Source organism: Eurosta solidaginis, unplaced genomic scaffold (genome assembly GCF_040869045.1).
Source record: "Eurosta solidaginis isolate ZX-2024a unplaced genomic scaffold, ASM4086904v1 ctg00001055.1, whole genome shotgun sequence".
Taxonomy (NCBI): Eukaryota; Metazoa; Arthropoda; class Insecta; order Diptera; family Tephritidae; genus Eurosta; species Eurosta solidaginis.
The window spans coordinates 694,396-711,403 of record NW_027136898.1 but is presented as its reverse complement, the minus strand read 5'-3'; the positions used below and the strand labels follow the sequence as shown (position 1 = coordinate 711,403).

Here is a 17,008-nt window from a genome sequence, read left to right as displayed (position 1 = left end):
AGCATGCTTAAAATACGTAAGTCGTTTTGTTCAACAAATTTAAGTAGATAACTCATCAGTTGTTTGCATCAGAGCGATAATTTTTGAGATAGTTATTAAAACTGTTTAAAGGTTGTCAAACGTTGTTTCTCGTTGTATATCCTTTAATTCTAGAGTTAAATTGATAAATAACGTGTACGAATTTGTTTAACGTATTTGTTTTGGTTACTCGACGTCTCCGTTCTCGTGTAGCCTACATATTGCGTTTTTTATACTCAGTTGAGCAGAGCTCACAGAGTATATTAAGTTTGATTGGATAACGGTTGGTTGTACATATATAAAGGAATCGAGATAGATATAGACTTCCATATATCAAAATAATCAGGATCGAAAAAAAATTTGATTGAGCCATGTCCGTCCGTCCGTCCGTCCGTCCGTCCGTCCGTCCGTTAACACGATAACTTGAGTAAATTTTAAGGTATCTTTATGAAATTTGGTATGTAGGTTCCTGAGCACTCATCTCAGATCGCTATTTAAAATGAACGATATCGGACTATAACCACGCCCACTTTTTCGATATCGAAAATTTCGAAAAATTGGAAAAATGCGATAATTCATTGCCAAAGGCGGATAAAGCGATGAAACTTGGTAGATGGGTTGACGTTATGACGCAGAATAGAAAATTAGTAAGATTTTGGACAATGGGCGTGGCACCGCCCACTTTTACAAGAAGGTAATTTAAAAGTTTTGCAAGCTGTAATTTGGCAGTCGTTGAAGATATCATGATGAAATTTGGCAGGAACATTACTACTATTACTATATATGTGCTAAATAAAAATTAGCAAAATTGGATGAAGAACACGCCCACTTTTTAAAAAAAAATTTTTTTAAATTCAAATTTTAACAAAAAATTTAATATCTTTACTGTATATAAATTATTAAGTCAAAATTCAACTCCAGTAATGACATGATGTAACCAAATACAAAAATAAAAGAAAATTTCAAAATGGGTGTGGCTCCGCCCATTTTCATTTAGTTTGTCTAGAATACTTTTAATGCCATAAGTCGAACAAAAATTTACCAATCCTTCTCAAATTTGGTAGGAGCATAGATTCTGTGACGGTAACTGTCCTCTGTGAAAATGGGCGAAATCGGTGAAAGCCACGCCCAGTTTTTATACACAGTCCACCGTCTGTCCTTCCGCTCGGCCGTTAACACAATAACTTGAGCAAAAACCGATATAGCTTTACTAAACTTAGCCCACGTACTTATCTGAACTCACTTTATCTTGGTATAAAAAATGGCAGAAATCCGACCATAACCACGCCCACTTTATCGATATCGAAAATTACGAAAAATGAAAAAAATGAAAAAAATGCCATAATTCTATACCAACTACGAAAAAAGGGATGAAACATGGTAACTGGATTGGTTTATTGACGCAAAATATAACTTTGGAAAAAAACTTTGTAAAATGGGTGTGACACCTACCATATTATGTAGAAGAAAATGAAAAAGTTCTACAAGGCGAAATCAACAGCCCTTGGAATCTTGGCAGGAATACTGTTAGTGGTATTGCATATATAAATAAATTAGCAGTACCCGACAGATGATTTTCTGGATAACCTGGTCCACATTTTGGTCGATATCGCGAGAACGCCTTCACATATACATCTAAGGGCCACTCGCTTTTAAAACCCTCATTAATACTTTTAATTTGATATCCATATCGTACAAAAACATTCTAGAGTCACCCTGGCCCACCCTAATGGCGATATCTCGAAAAGGCGTCCACCTATAGACCTAATGCCGACTCCCTCTTAAAATGCTCAGTAACACTTTTCGTTTGATACCCATATCGTACAAACATTCTAGAGTCACCCCTGGCCCACCCTAATGGCGATATCTCGAAAAGGCGTCCACCTATAGACCTAATGCCCACTCCCTCTTAAAATGCTCAGTAACACCTTTCGTTTGATACCCATATCGTTCAAACATTCTAGAGTCACCCTTGGTCCACCTTTATGGCGATATCTCGAAAAGGCGTCCACCTATAGACCTAATGCCCACTCCCTCTTAAAATGCTCAGTAACACCTTTCGTTTGATACCCATATCGTACAAACATTCTAGAGTCACCCTTGGTCCACCTTTATGGCGATATCTCGAAAAGGCGTCCACCTATAGACCTAATGCCCACTCCCTCTTAAAATGCTCAGTAACACCTTTCGTTTGATACCCATATCGTACAAACATTCTAGAGTCACCCTTGGTCCACCTTTATGGCGATATCGCGAAAAGGCGTCCACCTATAGAACTAAGGATTACTCCTTTTTAAAATACTCATTACCACCTTTCATTTGATACCCATATCGTACAAACACATTCTAGAGTCACCCTGGCCCACCCTAATGGCGATATCTCGAAAAGGCGTCCACCTATAGACCTAATGCCGACTCCCTCTTAAAATGCTCAGTAACACTTTTCGTTTGATACCCATATCGTACAAACATTCTAGAGTCACCCCTGGCCCACCCTAATGGCGATATCTCGAAAAGGCGTCCACCTATAGACCTAATGCCCACTCCCTCTTAAAATGCTCAGTAACACCTTTCGTTTGATACCCATATCGTACAAACATTCTAGAGTCACCCTTGGTCCACCTTTATGGCGATATCTCGAAAAGGCGTCCACCTATAGAACTAAGGATTACTCCCTTTTAAAATACTCATTACCACCTTTCATTTGATACCCATATCGTACAAAAACATTCTAGAGTCACCCCTGGCCCACCCTAATGGCGATATCTCGAAAAGGCGTCCACCTATAGACCTAATGCCCACTCCCTCTTAAAATGCTCAGTAACACCTTTCGTTTGATACCCATATCGTACAAACATTCTAGAGTCACCCCTGGCCCACCCTAATGGCGATATCTCGAAAAGGCGTCCACCTATATACCTAATGTCCACTCCCTCTTAAAATGCTCAGTAACACCTTTCGTTTGATACCCATATCGTACAAACATTTTAGAGTCACCCCTGGCCCACCCTAATGGCGACATTTCGAAAAGGCGTCCACCTATAGACCTAATGCCCACTCCCTCTTAAAATACTCAGTAACACTTTTCGTTTGATACCCATATCGTACAAACATTCCAGAGTCAGCCCTGGTCCACCTTTATGGCGATATCCCTAAATGGCGTCCATCCATAGAACTATGGCCTACTCTCTCTTAAAATACTCTTTACTACCTTCCATTTGATACACATGTCATACAACCACATTCCAGGGTTACCCTAGGTTCATTTTCCTACATGGTGATTTTTCTTATTTTGTCTCCATAGCTCTCAACTGAGTATGTAATGTTCGGTTACACCCGAACTTAGCCTTCCTTACTTGTTTTTAATTTGCTTACCGGACTAAAGGTTAGCATGCTTAAAATACGTAAGTCGTTTTGTTCAACAAATTTAAGTAGATAACTCATCAGTTGTTTGCATCAGAGCGATAATTTTTGAGATAGTTATTAAAACTGTTTAAAGGTTGTCAAACGTTGTTTCTCGTTGTATATCCTTTAATTCTAGAGTTAAATTGATAAATAACGTGTACGAATTTGTTTAACGCATTTGTTTTGGTTACTCGACGTCTCCGTTCTCGTGTAGCCTACATATTGCGTTTTTTTTTTAATTTGCTTACCGAGCTAAAGGTTAGCATGTTTAAAATACGTAAGTCGTTTTGTTCATCAAATTTAAGTAGATAAGTCATCAGTTGTTTGCATCAGAGCGACAATTTTTGAGATAGTTATTAAAACTGTTTAAAGGTTGTCAAACGTTGTTTCTCGTTGTATATCCTTTAATTCTAGAGTTAAATTGATAAATAACGTGTACGAATTTGTTTAACGCATTTGTTTTGGTTACTCGACGTCTCCGTTCTCGTGTAGCCTACATATTGCGTTTTTTTTTTTTAATTTGCTTACCGGGCTAAAGGTTAGCATGTTTAAAATACGGAAGTCGTTTTGTTCAACAAATTTAAGGAGATAACTCATCAGTTGTTTGCATCAGAGCGACAATTTTTGAGATAGTTATTAAAACTGTTTAAAGGTTGTCAAACGTTGTTTCTCGTAGTATATCCTTTAATTCTAGAGTTAAATTGATAAATAACGTGTACGAATTTGTTTAACGCATTTGTTTTGGTTACTCGACGTCTCCGTTCTCGTGTAGCCTACATATTGCGTTTTTTTTTTAATTTGCTTACCGGGCTAAAGGTTAGCATGTTTAAAATACGGAAGTCGTTTTGTTCAACAAATTTAAGTAGATAACTCATCAGTTGTTTGCATCAGAGCGATAATTTTTGAGATAGTTATTAAAACTGTTTAAAGGTTGTCAAACGTTGTTTCTCGTTGTATATCCTTTAATTCTAGAGTTAAATTGATAAATAACGTGTACGAATTTGTTTAACGTATTTGTTTTGGTTACTCGACGTCTCCGTTCTCGTGTAGCCTACATATTGCGTTTTTTTTTTTAATTTGCTTACCGGGCTAAAGGTTAGCATGTTTAAAATACGTAAGTCGTTTTGTTCAACAAATTTAAGTAGATAACTCATCAGTTGTTTGCATCAGAGCCACAATTTTTGAGATAGTTATTAAAACTGTTTAAAGGTTGTCAAACGTTGTTTCTCGTTGTATATCCTTTAATTCTAGAGTTAAATTGATAAATAACGTGTGTTCGGCCTGGGTGCGTCTGGAACCGGCAGTGGGTAGGCGCACACGGGTCGATCTTGGAATGGATGATTCGCTCAAAAGAAATAAATAAAAACACAAGAGGAATTCCTCGTTATAAAATAATACTTTAATTTAGAGTGATGGGAATATATATAGTGTTGATACAATATTACCTTGGCGCTTTAAGTGACGATGGTGATCCTTGCGATGTGTGCTGGTTGGCGGTCGATCGAAAAAGAGGCCGGTTATCCCGTTGAGGACAACCGCTAAGCCGCGAAAAAGTCCTCTGGTATTAAGGAGGGGAAAAAAGCCACACACACAACAACCCCCACATATACGTGCATGGGTGCTGACAACCCACACACGCACGTGCATGCGTCTGAAACGCATGCATGTGCATGCATGCACACGAATGCGGCGTGAGTGTGGGTGGCTGGAAATATTATTAAAACGTTAGGGAGGGGCGCCGTCAATCAGATACAAGTTAGGCATTGGGCCTAAACATGCCGCCCCCCTTGCGGTACGCAACATCACAGTCCACCAAGGATCACCGACCGTGAAGAAGAGGGAAAAAAAATAAAAACTTATAATTAATTATATCTAACTTAACATAATGCCGGCAGTCCGCCGGCTTGGCGGCACGCAAAATGGTTTGCGCAGTGTGGGAGCTTGGTTGCTGCTGCCTCGGTCATTCACCAATTTTCCCGTTATGGTGTAAGGCGTGAGCCAGGTTTGCCTAGGGCTAGGGATTGCGAAAAGAAGTAAGAAGATACACGTGTTCATATTTCTTGCCGTTTATTACAAATTCATTGGAAATTCTATGCTTGTGAATTTTGTATGAAGAAAATTCAATAAAAAATAACTTATTGTAATGATACAAGCCTTTAAAACGCACACCTCCATTGTGAATTCATACAAGTGGCGGATTTTCGATAAAACGTTCACAATAGTGAACAGCGAGTGAGTATTAATATGTAGTCTGATTTTCTGTATATAAATTTAACGGAAAAGCTGATTTGAAACAAATGTGCAATTCATGGCACTTCAATTTAATAACGGCGAACACAAGAAAGAGAAACCTTTCTTCCATTCTCTGACCCTTCGCGACAGCCGTTCTCCCTGTCAGCTATGATTTGACACGTAGGTATGGCAATGGAGGGATAGAAAGATTTTTCACTTGTACGAAATCACAATGCACACCTCTTGCGACTGTGTACAGCAGAAATTCAATAAAAACAAAAAAGTGTAAAAATTCATGGATATCGGTCGTTACCGAACATTTTCATGTTAGGCCTTGGTTGTGCCCGAGAGTACCCAACCGAAGATGGTACTCTGAGCCAGCAAAGGGCCAAACGTGGTGGGCAGAATCCCTGGTAGCATTATTTCGGCATATACGTCTGTCCCTAGTACGAGGCGGATCGGGGCGGATGAATAAAACTGTGGATCCGCCAGACGGAGATGTGCGTACGGGGATGCGATGGCGCTGTCGACGCTGGTCGTGGGGGCCATTCGCCGAAAATTGGAAACGACCGCCGCATGGGTTGCAATTCGTTTATTTTGGCCGTGTCTTCCTCGTATGCGTAGTAGGCATCCTGCTTGCCCGCCAATGTTGCTGGCAGGGAGTTGGAGCTCCTGGGCTAGCTCATATGCTATCACGGTGGTGGGGGAGCATCCGTCAATTAAGGCCCGGACGAGGTGTAGCCGCCCCCCAACTTCTATCTTCACGACCGCGGTGGGTGTGATCGCTACCGTTGGTATCATGGTGGCGGTGGCCGCTGGATGCTGGGCTACGAGCCCTGACCGGAAGGTGGACACGGTGGTGAGCTGCAGCGTGTTGCCTCCGTGGCTGCGATCTTGTGGCTGATGTCGTTGGTGTAGGCGAAGAGGCCGTGTCTCCGCTCTGCGGTCGCGCGAATGTCGTCTCCGTTGGGGGTTCCTGGGTTGCCGGCGAAGAGACCGGGTCTCCGCTCGGCCGTTATATGTACGGCGCTGGGCTGTCGCTGTCCCTTGTTGGAGCCGCTTCCTCTCGTGCTGCAGAAGTGGTCGAAATGATTTGGCTGTAGGCGTTATGGTCGGGCGAAGAGACCGCGTCTCCGCTCCGGTTCGGCTGGCATCTCGGTTTCGGAGTGGACGAAGAGGTCCAGTCTCCGTTCCAGCGTCCGACGCATATAACGAGATTGAGTCGTCTATCCGCTCTCGGGGTGAATCTAGCTCCTCTTCCACTTGGACGCTCCATGGCTTGGAGCGGGCTTCTTGTAATAGCTGCTCCTCTTCGTCGATCGAGGCGATGTGCAGCATCGTGTGGTGCTTCTCGCCGCACCGTTTGCATCGCCCTTGGCTTGGGCATGCGTTAGAGCGGTGATCAGGCGCCAGACAATTTCCACAGTAGCTTTCGCGAATGGTTACGTAGAGGCGCTCTTCTGGCCTTTTCGCCCTAAAGGATGGGCACAAGCGGATAGGGTGTCGCTCAAGACACACTCGGCATTCCGACGAATAACGCGCTGCGTTCGTGGCAGCATTTCGTTTTAAAGCGGCAAATCGACCCATTTTCCTGAAAGGAGTGAAATAGGTTTCAATGGGTCGGGTCATTGTCAAAGTGCAGGGGCGAGTGGTCCCTAATTGTATTGTTGAGATTTGGGAAATTTTTGCGTGCGTAGGGGGCAACCATCTGTAGCAGTATAAAATATTCGTATTTGGCGCACATCATGTGCATGGCCTCTTTCAACGCACGTTATGTGCCTGGGTCTTTAGTGCCTTATTTCGTTTATTTTGTGTCACCCGCTAGCGTTTTAGTTAGCCACGGGCACACTAGTGCTGCGGAAAAATGAGCATTTACGATTTTTCAGTTCGCACATTCTGGTACCGAACCGGGTAGAAAGTGTGTAGCGTGGGTTCTTTTGAGTCGCTGTTATCTGTGTTGTTGATGCTAAAAATCAACAACTTCCCTGCCCGCCACAAAAAATATGTTTGGACAGCAAATTGTATGCTATGTAACGAAAAAATAAAAAAATAAAAATCTTCGTTTTGGACGAAGAGAAGAATTTGCAGAATGAATAATTTTTGTTTTGTATTGCCCTTCACTTATCTCTTCAACTTTTCCCCAAGTACGCTTGTAGTCCTGTTTTATTGATGGCCTTTAGCAAAAGGCACGGTTCCCGAAGGGTACTTGGCTCCGGAACCGATTTTCCGGAAACGGGTTCTTCGGTACCCGTATGTATCATTTTATGCATCCCTAATATAATGTACATTTAAAACTCGGCATATATATGTACATACGTTGGTATAAGTATATGGGCAGTCAGTGCACGTACTTTACCGCATTGGTAGTTTGACCTACCTTTTGACCCATTTTTATTTTTTTTACTACTTCTGCTACCAACACTTAGATTCTACCAATATTTCAGTATTTTCGCACTGAAAACGCATACTGCGATAATTTTAAAGTATTGAATTGCAGAGCCCACCTAACTAACATTAGGAGGCGATACTGACCAAATCAGTAAATTTGAAAAAAAGAACTTAAACAGGAAATGAATTTTTGAGTAGAGAAATATAATGACTGAGTACGCGAATATTTCCTGCTCTATTTTTCTCAGTTTTTTTTTTTTTTTTTGAATAATTTGAACGACAATAGGAAGTTTTACGTAAACGATAACATGCTGAAATCGGTTATTTTTCGGCAGTAATTTTGGTACCTTGGAAAATTGTTGTTGTGGTTAGACGTTTTGGTGCATGTTTGTCAGTATTTCACACTCACGATACAGGAAAAAAGTGAGTATCGTATAGGCATAAGCTATGTACATAGGTATATACAAATGTGCATGTAATTTTGTCTTGTTTACGTGTTTTAAAGGTGTCATTTCCTTGGAAATGTGCGATATTTGTTCTACAATACCTTACTAATTGTTTGTACACATCTGAACTGTAGCTGTTGTTTTCTTGGTAAAAAACTACCAACTACTACTATTTTCATTTTTTTTTTGTCTACCAACATTTTCCTCTTAAAAAGTCCGCGTACTGGTAGATATTTACCGGCAGCCAAGACAAAAAAAAATTGCGCACATTCATACACACCCGTGTATAGAATGTAAATTCCTCTGAACTGAAACAAACGGGACTAATCGAAAGATTTTTTTCCGTTGCTTCATTCCTTTTACTACGGCGCGTGGCCGTAGTACAATCGTTTGCGGAATATTGGATGCAGAATATGTAAGGGTAAGTACAATTCTAATATTTGCTTCTATTCATTATTACAAAAATAAAATCAATTTTTTATTTTATTTTATTTTCCATTAATAATTACTTTTATTTTAATTTTCAGGTCTTCAGCAGCATGTTCACGTATTTCATTTAAAACATTTGCAGCTTCTGGTGGCACTTTCCATTCGGGGTTGGTTAAGGTAAAACGAATTAAAGAAGGCTCAATTTTTCCATTATCGTGTTCATTTTTGGCAGCTAAGCCATGGTCATCTAGATTTACCTTTTGTTTTAAGGAAGGCTTTGGTATTTGCCAATCCGGATTTCCGTATTTTCGAACGTCCATTTGTGCAAATGAGCACACATTTCCGACACCCTTCACAGTCATTGTAAAACTTTTGAAAAATTTTACCAACTTCAATGCTTGCGGCCGAAATACAAACATTAGTATAAAGGGCATTATTGTTAAAACGTGTTCCACTTGAAAAACATATTCATCGTATATGCCCAGGGCCAGGATTAGCACCAGAATTCCACCAGATATAAATAATATATTTCTTGCTACTACTGCCGTTAAAGGAGGTGAAACTGACCCTAGGTACCTGTCTGCGTAATCATAAGCGCGGTTCAGCCGTGCGTCCAATCCATGTTCGCGTTCATTAAAATGTAAATATAACTGGTAATTAGACCATATCCGCATTCCTAACATTCCTGGCTCTTTTCTCAATACATTCGCATATGAAAATAAGAAATATAAGCACTGCCATATGAAAATAACTGGTGCCAAAATCAAATTCGCAATTGCAACCCACATTATAAGTTTTGACAATCGTTGGGCCAGTTCAACTTGGTTGCTACGGAAATTAAAATCGTCACGTAGTTGCCAATTGTTCTAGAGCGCTTCGTTGAGCAAATTTTTTAATTATTCATTGCCTTTTTAAGGTGTAGAGTAGCTGAATATGTTTGGATTGATTATTTCAGGGCGTTTGCCGCAGACAGATTTTACACCCGTGGGTGAGAATAAAGTTGTCATAAATGTTCCAGATATAGATCATGTTAACTATATAGTTGTGTTTTTAACTGGTGTAACAGCCCTGCCCGAAGGAACAGCAGCCGCTGTATACTTTAGTTGGCCTGATGATAATTCGGCTCCAACATGGCAGTACTTGGGTCACATATCCAGTGCAAGCTTTAAAATCTCACAACTTAAGAAAAGACATGAACTAGAGGCGACGGAGCATGGAATGATTTTTGGTGCACAAGAGATTTCACATACATCACAAATTGCAATCTCAGTCGAACCAGAGCTTATGATTGCTGAGATGACGCCAGCTGTGCAAAATACGAATGCAAATCTGCAATTTAGCCAAAAGATGTTAGAAAACTTTTTCAATTACGCATCCAGTTTCACCGTGACTCCTCAACAGATTCCACCATTGAGCAACGAAACGCTAGTGCCTCTATCGACATTGCAAAATTGGTATGCAAACTTTCAAAGACGTATGGCTCATAATCCATATTTCTGGAAGTGTTAATTAGCATCTTGTTCATACTTCGAGAGAAGAAGTAATCTAATTCTTGTACGCGGGTTTGTTCATTTCGATTGTGATCGGACACATGGAAGGATGATTTTAAGTCCAGAAAAATTCTTTCTGATGAGTTTTCCTCTTAAATCGAGCATTTATCTGATTAATACGGTGATCTTATACAGAATAGCGATGTTGTTTAGGCGGCTTTATCGCCAGTAACTACAATGGATATAATAATGGCCAGGATGCAGATTGGTCTGCTAGGACGTGGTCCGGGGAAAACGCCACCGCCACTGGCTGCTAAAAAACGACGTTTCGATTAAATAAAGGTGGCGATGATCAGGCAGAACCAGCTGCAAAAAGACTATCAGGATCAGAGTACATCAACGTTAGGTTCCGAGGACTTTGTGAGGAACAAATAACTGTTTTGATTACCTGCCCTTCGGGTAGGAGTGTATTCTTCACGGGCTCTGCTGGTACAGGGAAAAGTATTCTTTTGCGTAAAATCATATCTGCTCTGCCACCGGATGGCACTGTGGCTACAGCTTCGACAGGTGTAGCTGCTTGTCTTATTGGTGTTGCAACTTTGCACGTGTTGGCCGGGATCGGCACTGGTGATTATGGGTTACAGCGTTATATTGAATTGGCATCTCGTCCAGCCAGTGTTCAAATCTGGCGTAAATGCAAATGACTAATCAGATACGAGATCTCCATGGTGTATGGACAATATTTTGAGAAAATCGAGGCCGCAGTCAGACGCATACGCAAAAAATGAGCACCCCTTCTGTGGAATTCAGTTGAAACCTGGTGGCGATTTCCAGTAATTACAGCCTGTGGTAAAGAGCAAGAATACAACGCCAACACAACGTTCTTGCGTCCACTGTGGCGCTAAGGAGAAGTGTATTCAATGTTTTTTTTTTTTTTTTTTTGGATTAAGAGAAGTGCATTGCCAATCGGATCCAAAGTTTATAGATATTCTTAACCGCCCACGCATCGGTCATTTTAACAATGAAGTTACTAAAGTAGTGCGTGCTACTTCGAAGCAAAAAGTAGACGGCGATGGAATCTTGGTCACACAACTCTGTTCGCATAGGAATGATGCAAATTCTATCAATGAACCCAAACTCGAAAGCTTAGATGGTGAAAGAATACTATTTCGCACCAGCACCTGATGGTGGCAGCATAAGGCGGGTATTACATTATAAGCAAAGTTGCCACAGGCCCGATTGTACATGAAGCAACCCAACCGACAAATAAACAAAATTTATTAATCGCAATTACCCCAATGATGTCGATCATCACTTATTGAGATATAATGAACACTTTTAAAACTTTAAGAAGAAGACTATTATGCGTCATTTGTGCTCAGTGAGCAATATCGTCAGTCCTGTGATGCGCTTAATTCAGATAGTTTAAAAGATCCCATCGTATTTCTACGCACAATCAATTGCAATGATGCTGTAACTGACGGGGTAAACACAGCCTTAGAAGGCGCAGATGTTGCTAATTCGACATTGGAGGCGGCAGCGTATACATCGTAAAACCGGAGTCTAAAGCGTTACAAATATTGGAGAAGGAAATGGAGGTACAAAATCATGATAGGTGAGCTTCATTTGTGTATATTGGTGATAGTGTTATTGACGTTCATATTGTGAAATATCAGTAAGCTGACCCTTTAATTTAACTTCCTAATTTTTAGAGGAATAAAATTGTTTTATGTCAACGCGAAATGGCTCACTTACATTCTGGGATGTGGGATAGTCACAATCAAATACAAAAACCATTGTATTAGGGAGCGACAATGAGCATGTAAGTCATTAATTTGTATTTGTCATATGATGTTTAAATACGTACTAATTAGTTAATAAAATCAGAAGAAATGAAAAGAGTGTAGGCGGAGATTTTATAAAGAAAGTAGGAGTCCAAAGCTATATAAGGGTGGTAATAGTTATTATTCGTATTCAAAATAACACACCTAATAACCCATGGAACACGATTTACGCGATATAATTGAATAATTGATAATCGTGCATACCATTTCCGAGCCCCTGGTCTTCATCTCCAAATTTATTTCCTAATTAAACGAATCATGCGAAACAGAAATGCAGTCAATCCTAACTTGGATTATGGCTATGAGTATAGCAGAAAATTAGCAAAGCGTCAACGAGCTACCCAATAATAAGTAGTACAGGTGTTGTAATTTTAAATGTACCACAACGAACTTTTACTGCAGTAAAACATATCCCTATTGTCCATATTCTTTCTCAAAGAAGCTAGTGGTGAAAATTGGCATTTTCAAGTTGAATGAAAATTGCCACAGCAACTGGTTCTACGTATCAGAATGATTTGGGTTTTCTCTGACGGAGGATGTATATGTCACATTTGAGATTACCTTTGGCAATTATTATAATTTCCTTACAAATGGAATTGTGTACGAATAATAATTAAAATATAAACCCAAAAGTCAATTCTTTCATACTAGGTATAATTAAAAACGCATTTATGAAATTAATTTTTGGAATACCTTTCCGTTTAAAAATTCTGTAGCATATCCTCATGATTGAAAAATGTTCATGAATATGATCGGAAAGAGACACCGAAAAACAATCAAACATTAATTCATATAGGCAAAACTCAATTTTGCAATGATATCAAATACACTAACAGCTTAGATCAGAAATGTGTAAGGATATCAATAGAAAATTATTATTGGAGAATAATAACATTTGAAATACACTTTCTCTCGACGATTTTATAATTCTCGAATCGAAAATACTTTGAAATTTGGACGTTTAGGTTATATGGGATATGATATTTGGGCGGTGTAATTGCTAATTTAATTGTGGATTCTGTGGCAGATAGTGAATCTGTGTTAGGGTGTTTTGGCCTCGTTCGGGGAGCGAGAGCAGGGTTTGGATTTTGAAAATTGTAAATAAATTAGGCCGAAGGCCTTTATGTTCTTTGGCAGATAGCGGGTCTGCGTTAGGGCTTCTGGTGACCTCGCTCGGGGTGAGCGAGTGAATTATGGGATGTTCTCTTTGAAAATGAAAAAATAGAATTTTGTGGCAGATGGGGGATCTGCGTGAGGGCTTTTCGGGTATCCTCATTATGGGAGAACGAGTAAGTGGGATATTTTTTTTTGAACGGAGGGATGTGGAGGAACGGGGGGGGGGGGGGATTGTTAAGCGAAGCTTTTGGTCCTCGCACAATCTATCTCCGTGGGAAGAAGGATCAGTTTGACCAAAGGTCGTCTGACTTGACCCTTCTCGGTTATGAGGTCGACTACACGTACTCGGTTATCTTCTCCGGGGTGTACGTCGACGACTCTACCTAGCCTCCACTCGTTGGGAGATAAGTTGTCCTCTTTGAGGACAGCGAGATCTCCCACTTTTATATTTTCTTTGGGATGCTTCCACTTCACTCGTTTTTGAAGTTCGGATAGATATTCCACCTTCCATCGTTTGCAGAAAGTGTGATGGAGGGCTTTGAGCTTCTGCCATCTGTTTATTATGGAGGCCGTGCTTTCGTTCACATCCGGTTCTGGCGGCGCCAGAAGATGGCTGCCTGTTAGGAAATGTCCTGGAGTTAGGGGTTCCAGGTCCGTTGGGTCATTCGACCCCGGACTGAGAGGGCGCGAGTTGAGGCACGCCTCAATCCGGCACAAAAGTGTTTGGAACTCCTCCATAGTATATTTGTGGGGAGAAGCGATCTTTTTGAAGTGGCTTTTGAAGCTCTTCACTCCCGCTTCCCACAAGCCGCCCATATGTGGAGCGCCAGCGGGAATAAAATGCCAAGTTACTGCTTGATGGCTATACTTGGAGACTGTTTTGTCTCGGCTTTCTGCCAGGAAAGCTTTGAATTCCGATCGTAGAGATCTGGAAGCTCCGACAAAGTTCGTACCATTGTCGGAGTAGATGTTCTTCGGACATCCTCTTCTCGCGATAAAACGTGAAAAGGCCGCGAGGAAGCCTGGGGTACTAAGGTCACTAGTGGCTTCTAAATGGATAGCCTTAGTGGAAAAACAGACGAAAAGGCATACGTAGCCTTTTGACAGTCGACATCCCCTACCGCGGTAGCTTTTGATGTCGAAAGGCCCTGCAAAGTCTACCCCGGTATTGGTGAACGCGCGGGTAAAAGTAGTCCGCTCGCAGGGAAGGGTCCCCATAAGTTGGGACTGTGCCTGCTTTCGGTGAATAATGCAGGTTTTGCAATTGTGGATGATGGCTCTGATCATGGTCTTGACATTCGGTATCCAGTATTGGGTTCGGATGAGACGGAGCATGAGCTGGTTCTCGCCATGAAGGGAGTCATGATGAGCCATCATAACTGTCAGGCGAGACAGCCTGCAATTGTAAGGCAAGATGATCGGATGACGCTCGTTGTATGATATGTCTTTTGACGCCCCTAGACGCCCCCCTGTTCTAATAATATCATCTTTGTCGATATATGGATTTAGGGACAGTATTTCACTCTTGCGATCGATAGGTTCCCTATTTTTTAATTTTAAATATTCTGTCCCGTAAAATTGTTTCTGGCAGACTCGTATTAATGCTTGAGTCGTTGCCTTAATCTCATCGGCTGAGATTATGCACGACCTTTCGTGGAACATCGCTTTAGTTTTTGGGTGAGTTCGTTTATAAAATCTCCTAACATAGGATAGAACCTTCAAAGCCCTGGGTAAATTTGAAAAACGATCGAGAATATCTACATGATCTACCCTTGTCGTGGCATATGTTTGTGCCCTCTTTTCCTCAACGGACGTTTTGTATTCGGTCTCTTGTGCTGGCCAGTGGGAATTGTCTTCTTGCAGCCAAGAAGGTCCCTGCTACCACAACGAATTGTTGGTCAACTCTGATGCAAGTAGTCCTCTGCTTCCTAGATCCGCTGGATTAGATTCCGAGTCCACGTGAAGCCAGTCCTTGCTACCGACCATATCGATGATCTTAGTGATTCGGTGTGCGACGAAGGTTGACCAGGAACAGGGCGGCTTTCTTATCCATGCGAGTACGATGGTTGAATCCGTCCAGAGGTGAACTTTTACGGGTCCCAAATGAATATTTCGGAATATTGATTCCATCATTTCTGCGAGAAGCACGGCGCCGCAGAGTTCTAAACGTGGTAGCGAGATAGTTTTCACTGGAGCTACTCTGGTTTTTGCTAAGAGTAAGTGAATGAAAAACTGATCGTCTCTTTTCACGCGCATGTATACCGCTGCCGCATATACTTTCTCGGAAGCGTCACAGAAGCCGTGGATTTCTATGTCGTCTTCCGGTGAAAAATTTACCCACCGCGGTATCCTAATGTTATCTATTTCGCTATAGTGTTGGGTGAAATTTTCCCACCGTTCTAAGGTAGTTGGGGAGACAGGTTCGTCCCACCCGGTGCCCTCTAACCAGATGTGCTGCATTAGTATTTTTGCCACTATGACCACTGGTGCAAGCCAGCCTAAAGGGTCGAAAAGTTTTGCTATAGCGGATAGGATTACGCGTTTGGTGATGTTCTCGCCACTCTCTAAAGCTCCTGCGGTGAAGTAAAACATGTCTGAATGCGCGTTCCATCGTATTCCGAGTGCCTTCACCGAGCTAGCCTCTTCAAACGCTAGGAAGTCCTCGCTGAGCAGATCCGTTTTGGGGATGTCCTGAAGGATTTCCTCACAATTTGATGTCCACTTGCGCAATGGAAAGCCAGCTGATTGTAATGCTTCGCGAATCTCGTTTCTTGCTCTGATGGTTGACGCTATTGTATGTCCTCCAGATAAAACGTCGTCGACATACATACTTTCTCGTAATATACCCGATGCTATTGGGTGCGTATTTTCTACATCATCAGCCAACCGCAGAAGTGACCGTATCGCGAGGTAGGGGGCGCAGTTTACACCAAAGGTGACAGTCTTTAGTTCGTAAAGACTGATGGGTTCGTTGGGGGATGTTCGATGGACAATTCTTTGAAACTTGGCGTGATTATCGGTCACCCAAATTTGCCTATACATCTTTTCTATGTCACTATTAAAGACAAAGCGGTACAGTCTCCAACGTAGAATTAAAATAGGCAAGTCTGCTTGGAGTACTGGACCTGGGTGGAGTATGTCGTTTAGACTAATGCCATTTGCTGTCGGACTTGACGCGTTGAAGACGACGCGCACTTTGGTAGTGGTACTTTCCGCTTTTACCACGGCGTGGTGGGGCAGGAAATAACTATCGGAATCGTCGGATGGAATGTTGTTTTTGATTTTTCTCATATGTCCAAGCGTTTCGTATTCGGATAACACCCGAACATATTCTTTCCCTAACTCTTGGTTTTTCAGTAATCGCCCCTCATTTCTGAAGAATTGTGAACATGCTCGCTTTAGGGACGGTCCTAATTTAATATTCTCAGGGTAATCCTGCCTGAATGGTAGCGAAACGGTATATCTTCCACTTTCATCACGTTTTGTTGTGTCCTTAAATAATTTTTCACAATACCTTTCTTCTTCATTAAGCATTTTATTTTTGGGCACATTTTCTACCTCCCAGAAAGCTTTTAATTGATTGTCTAACGCAACCTCGTTGTAGAATGACATGATGCTCTTCGTTGGACTCGGTGCTTCG

At 41.4% G+C, this 17,008-nt stretch overlaps 1 protein-coding gene and 1 pseudogene across 1 annotated transcript; one reads left to right on the top strand and one right to left on the bottom strand.

The window, feature by feature from the left end:
* Window positions 1-9,280, bottom strand: part of LOC137235705 (uncharacterized) — a 157,382-nt pseudogene extending 148,102 nt beyond the window's left edge.
* Window positions 9,281-9,851: 571 nt separating this feature from the next.
* LOC137235704 (protein OPI10 homolog) lies at window positions 9,852-10,427 on the top strand. Its single transcript, XM_067758585.1, has one exon. The coding sequence runs from the start codon at window positions 9,852-9,854 to the stop codon at window positions 10,425-10,427; it is 576 nt and encodes a 191-aa protein (XP_067614686.1).
* Window positions 10,428-17,008: the final 6,581 nt, after the last annotated feature.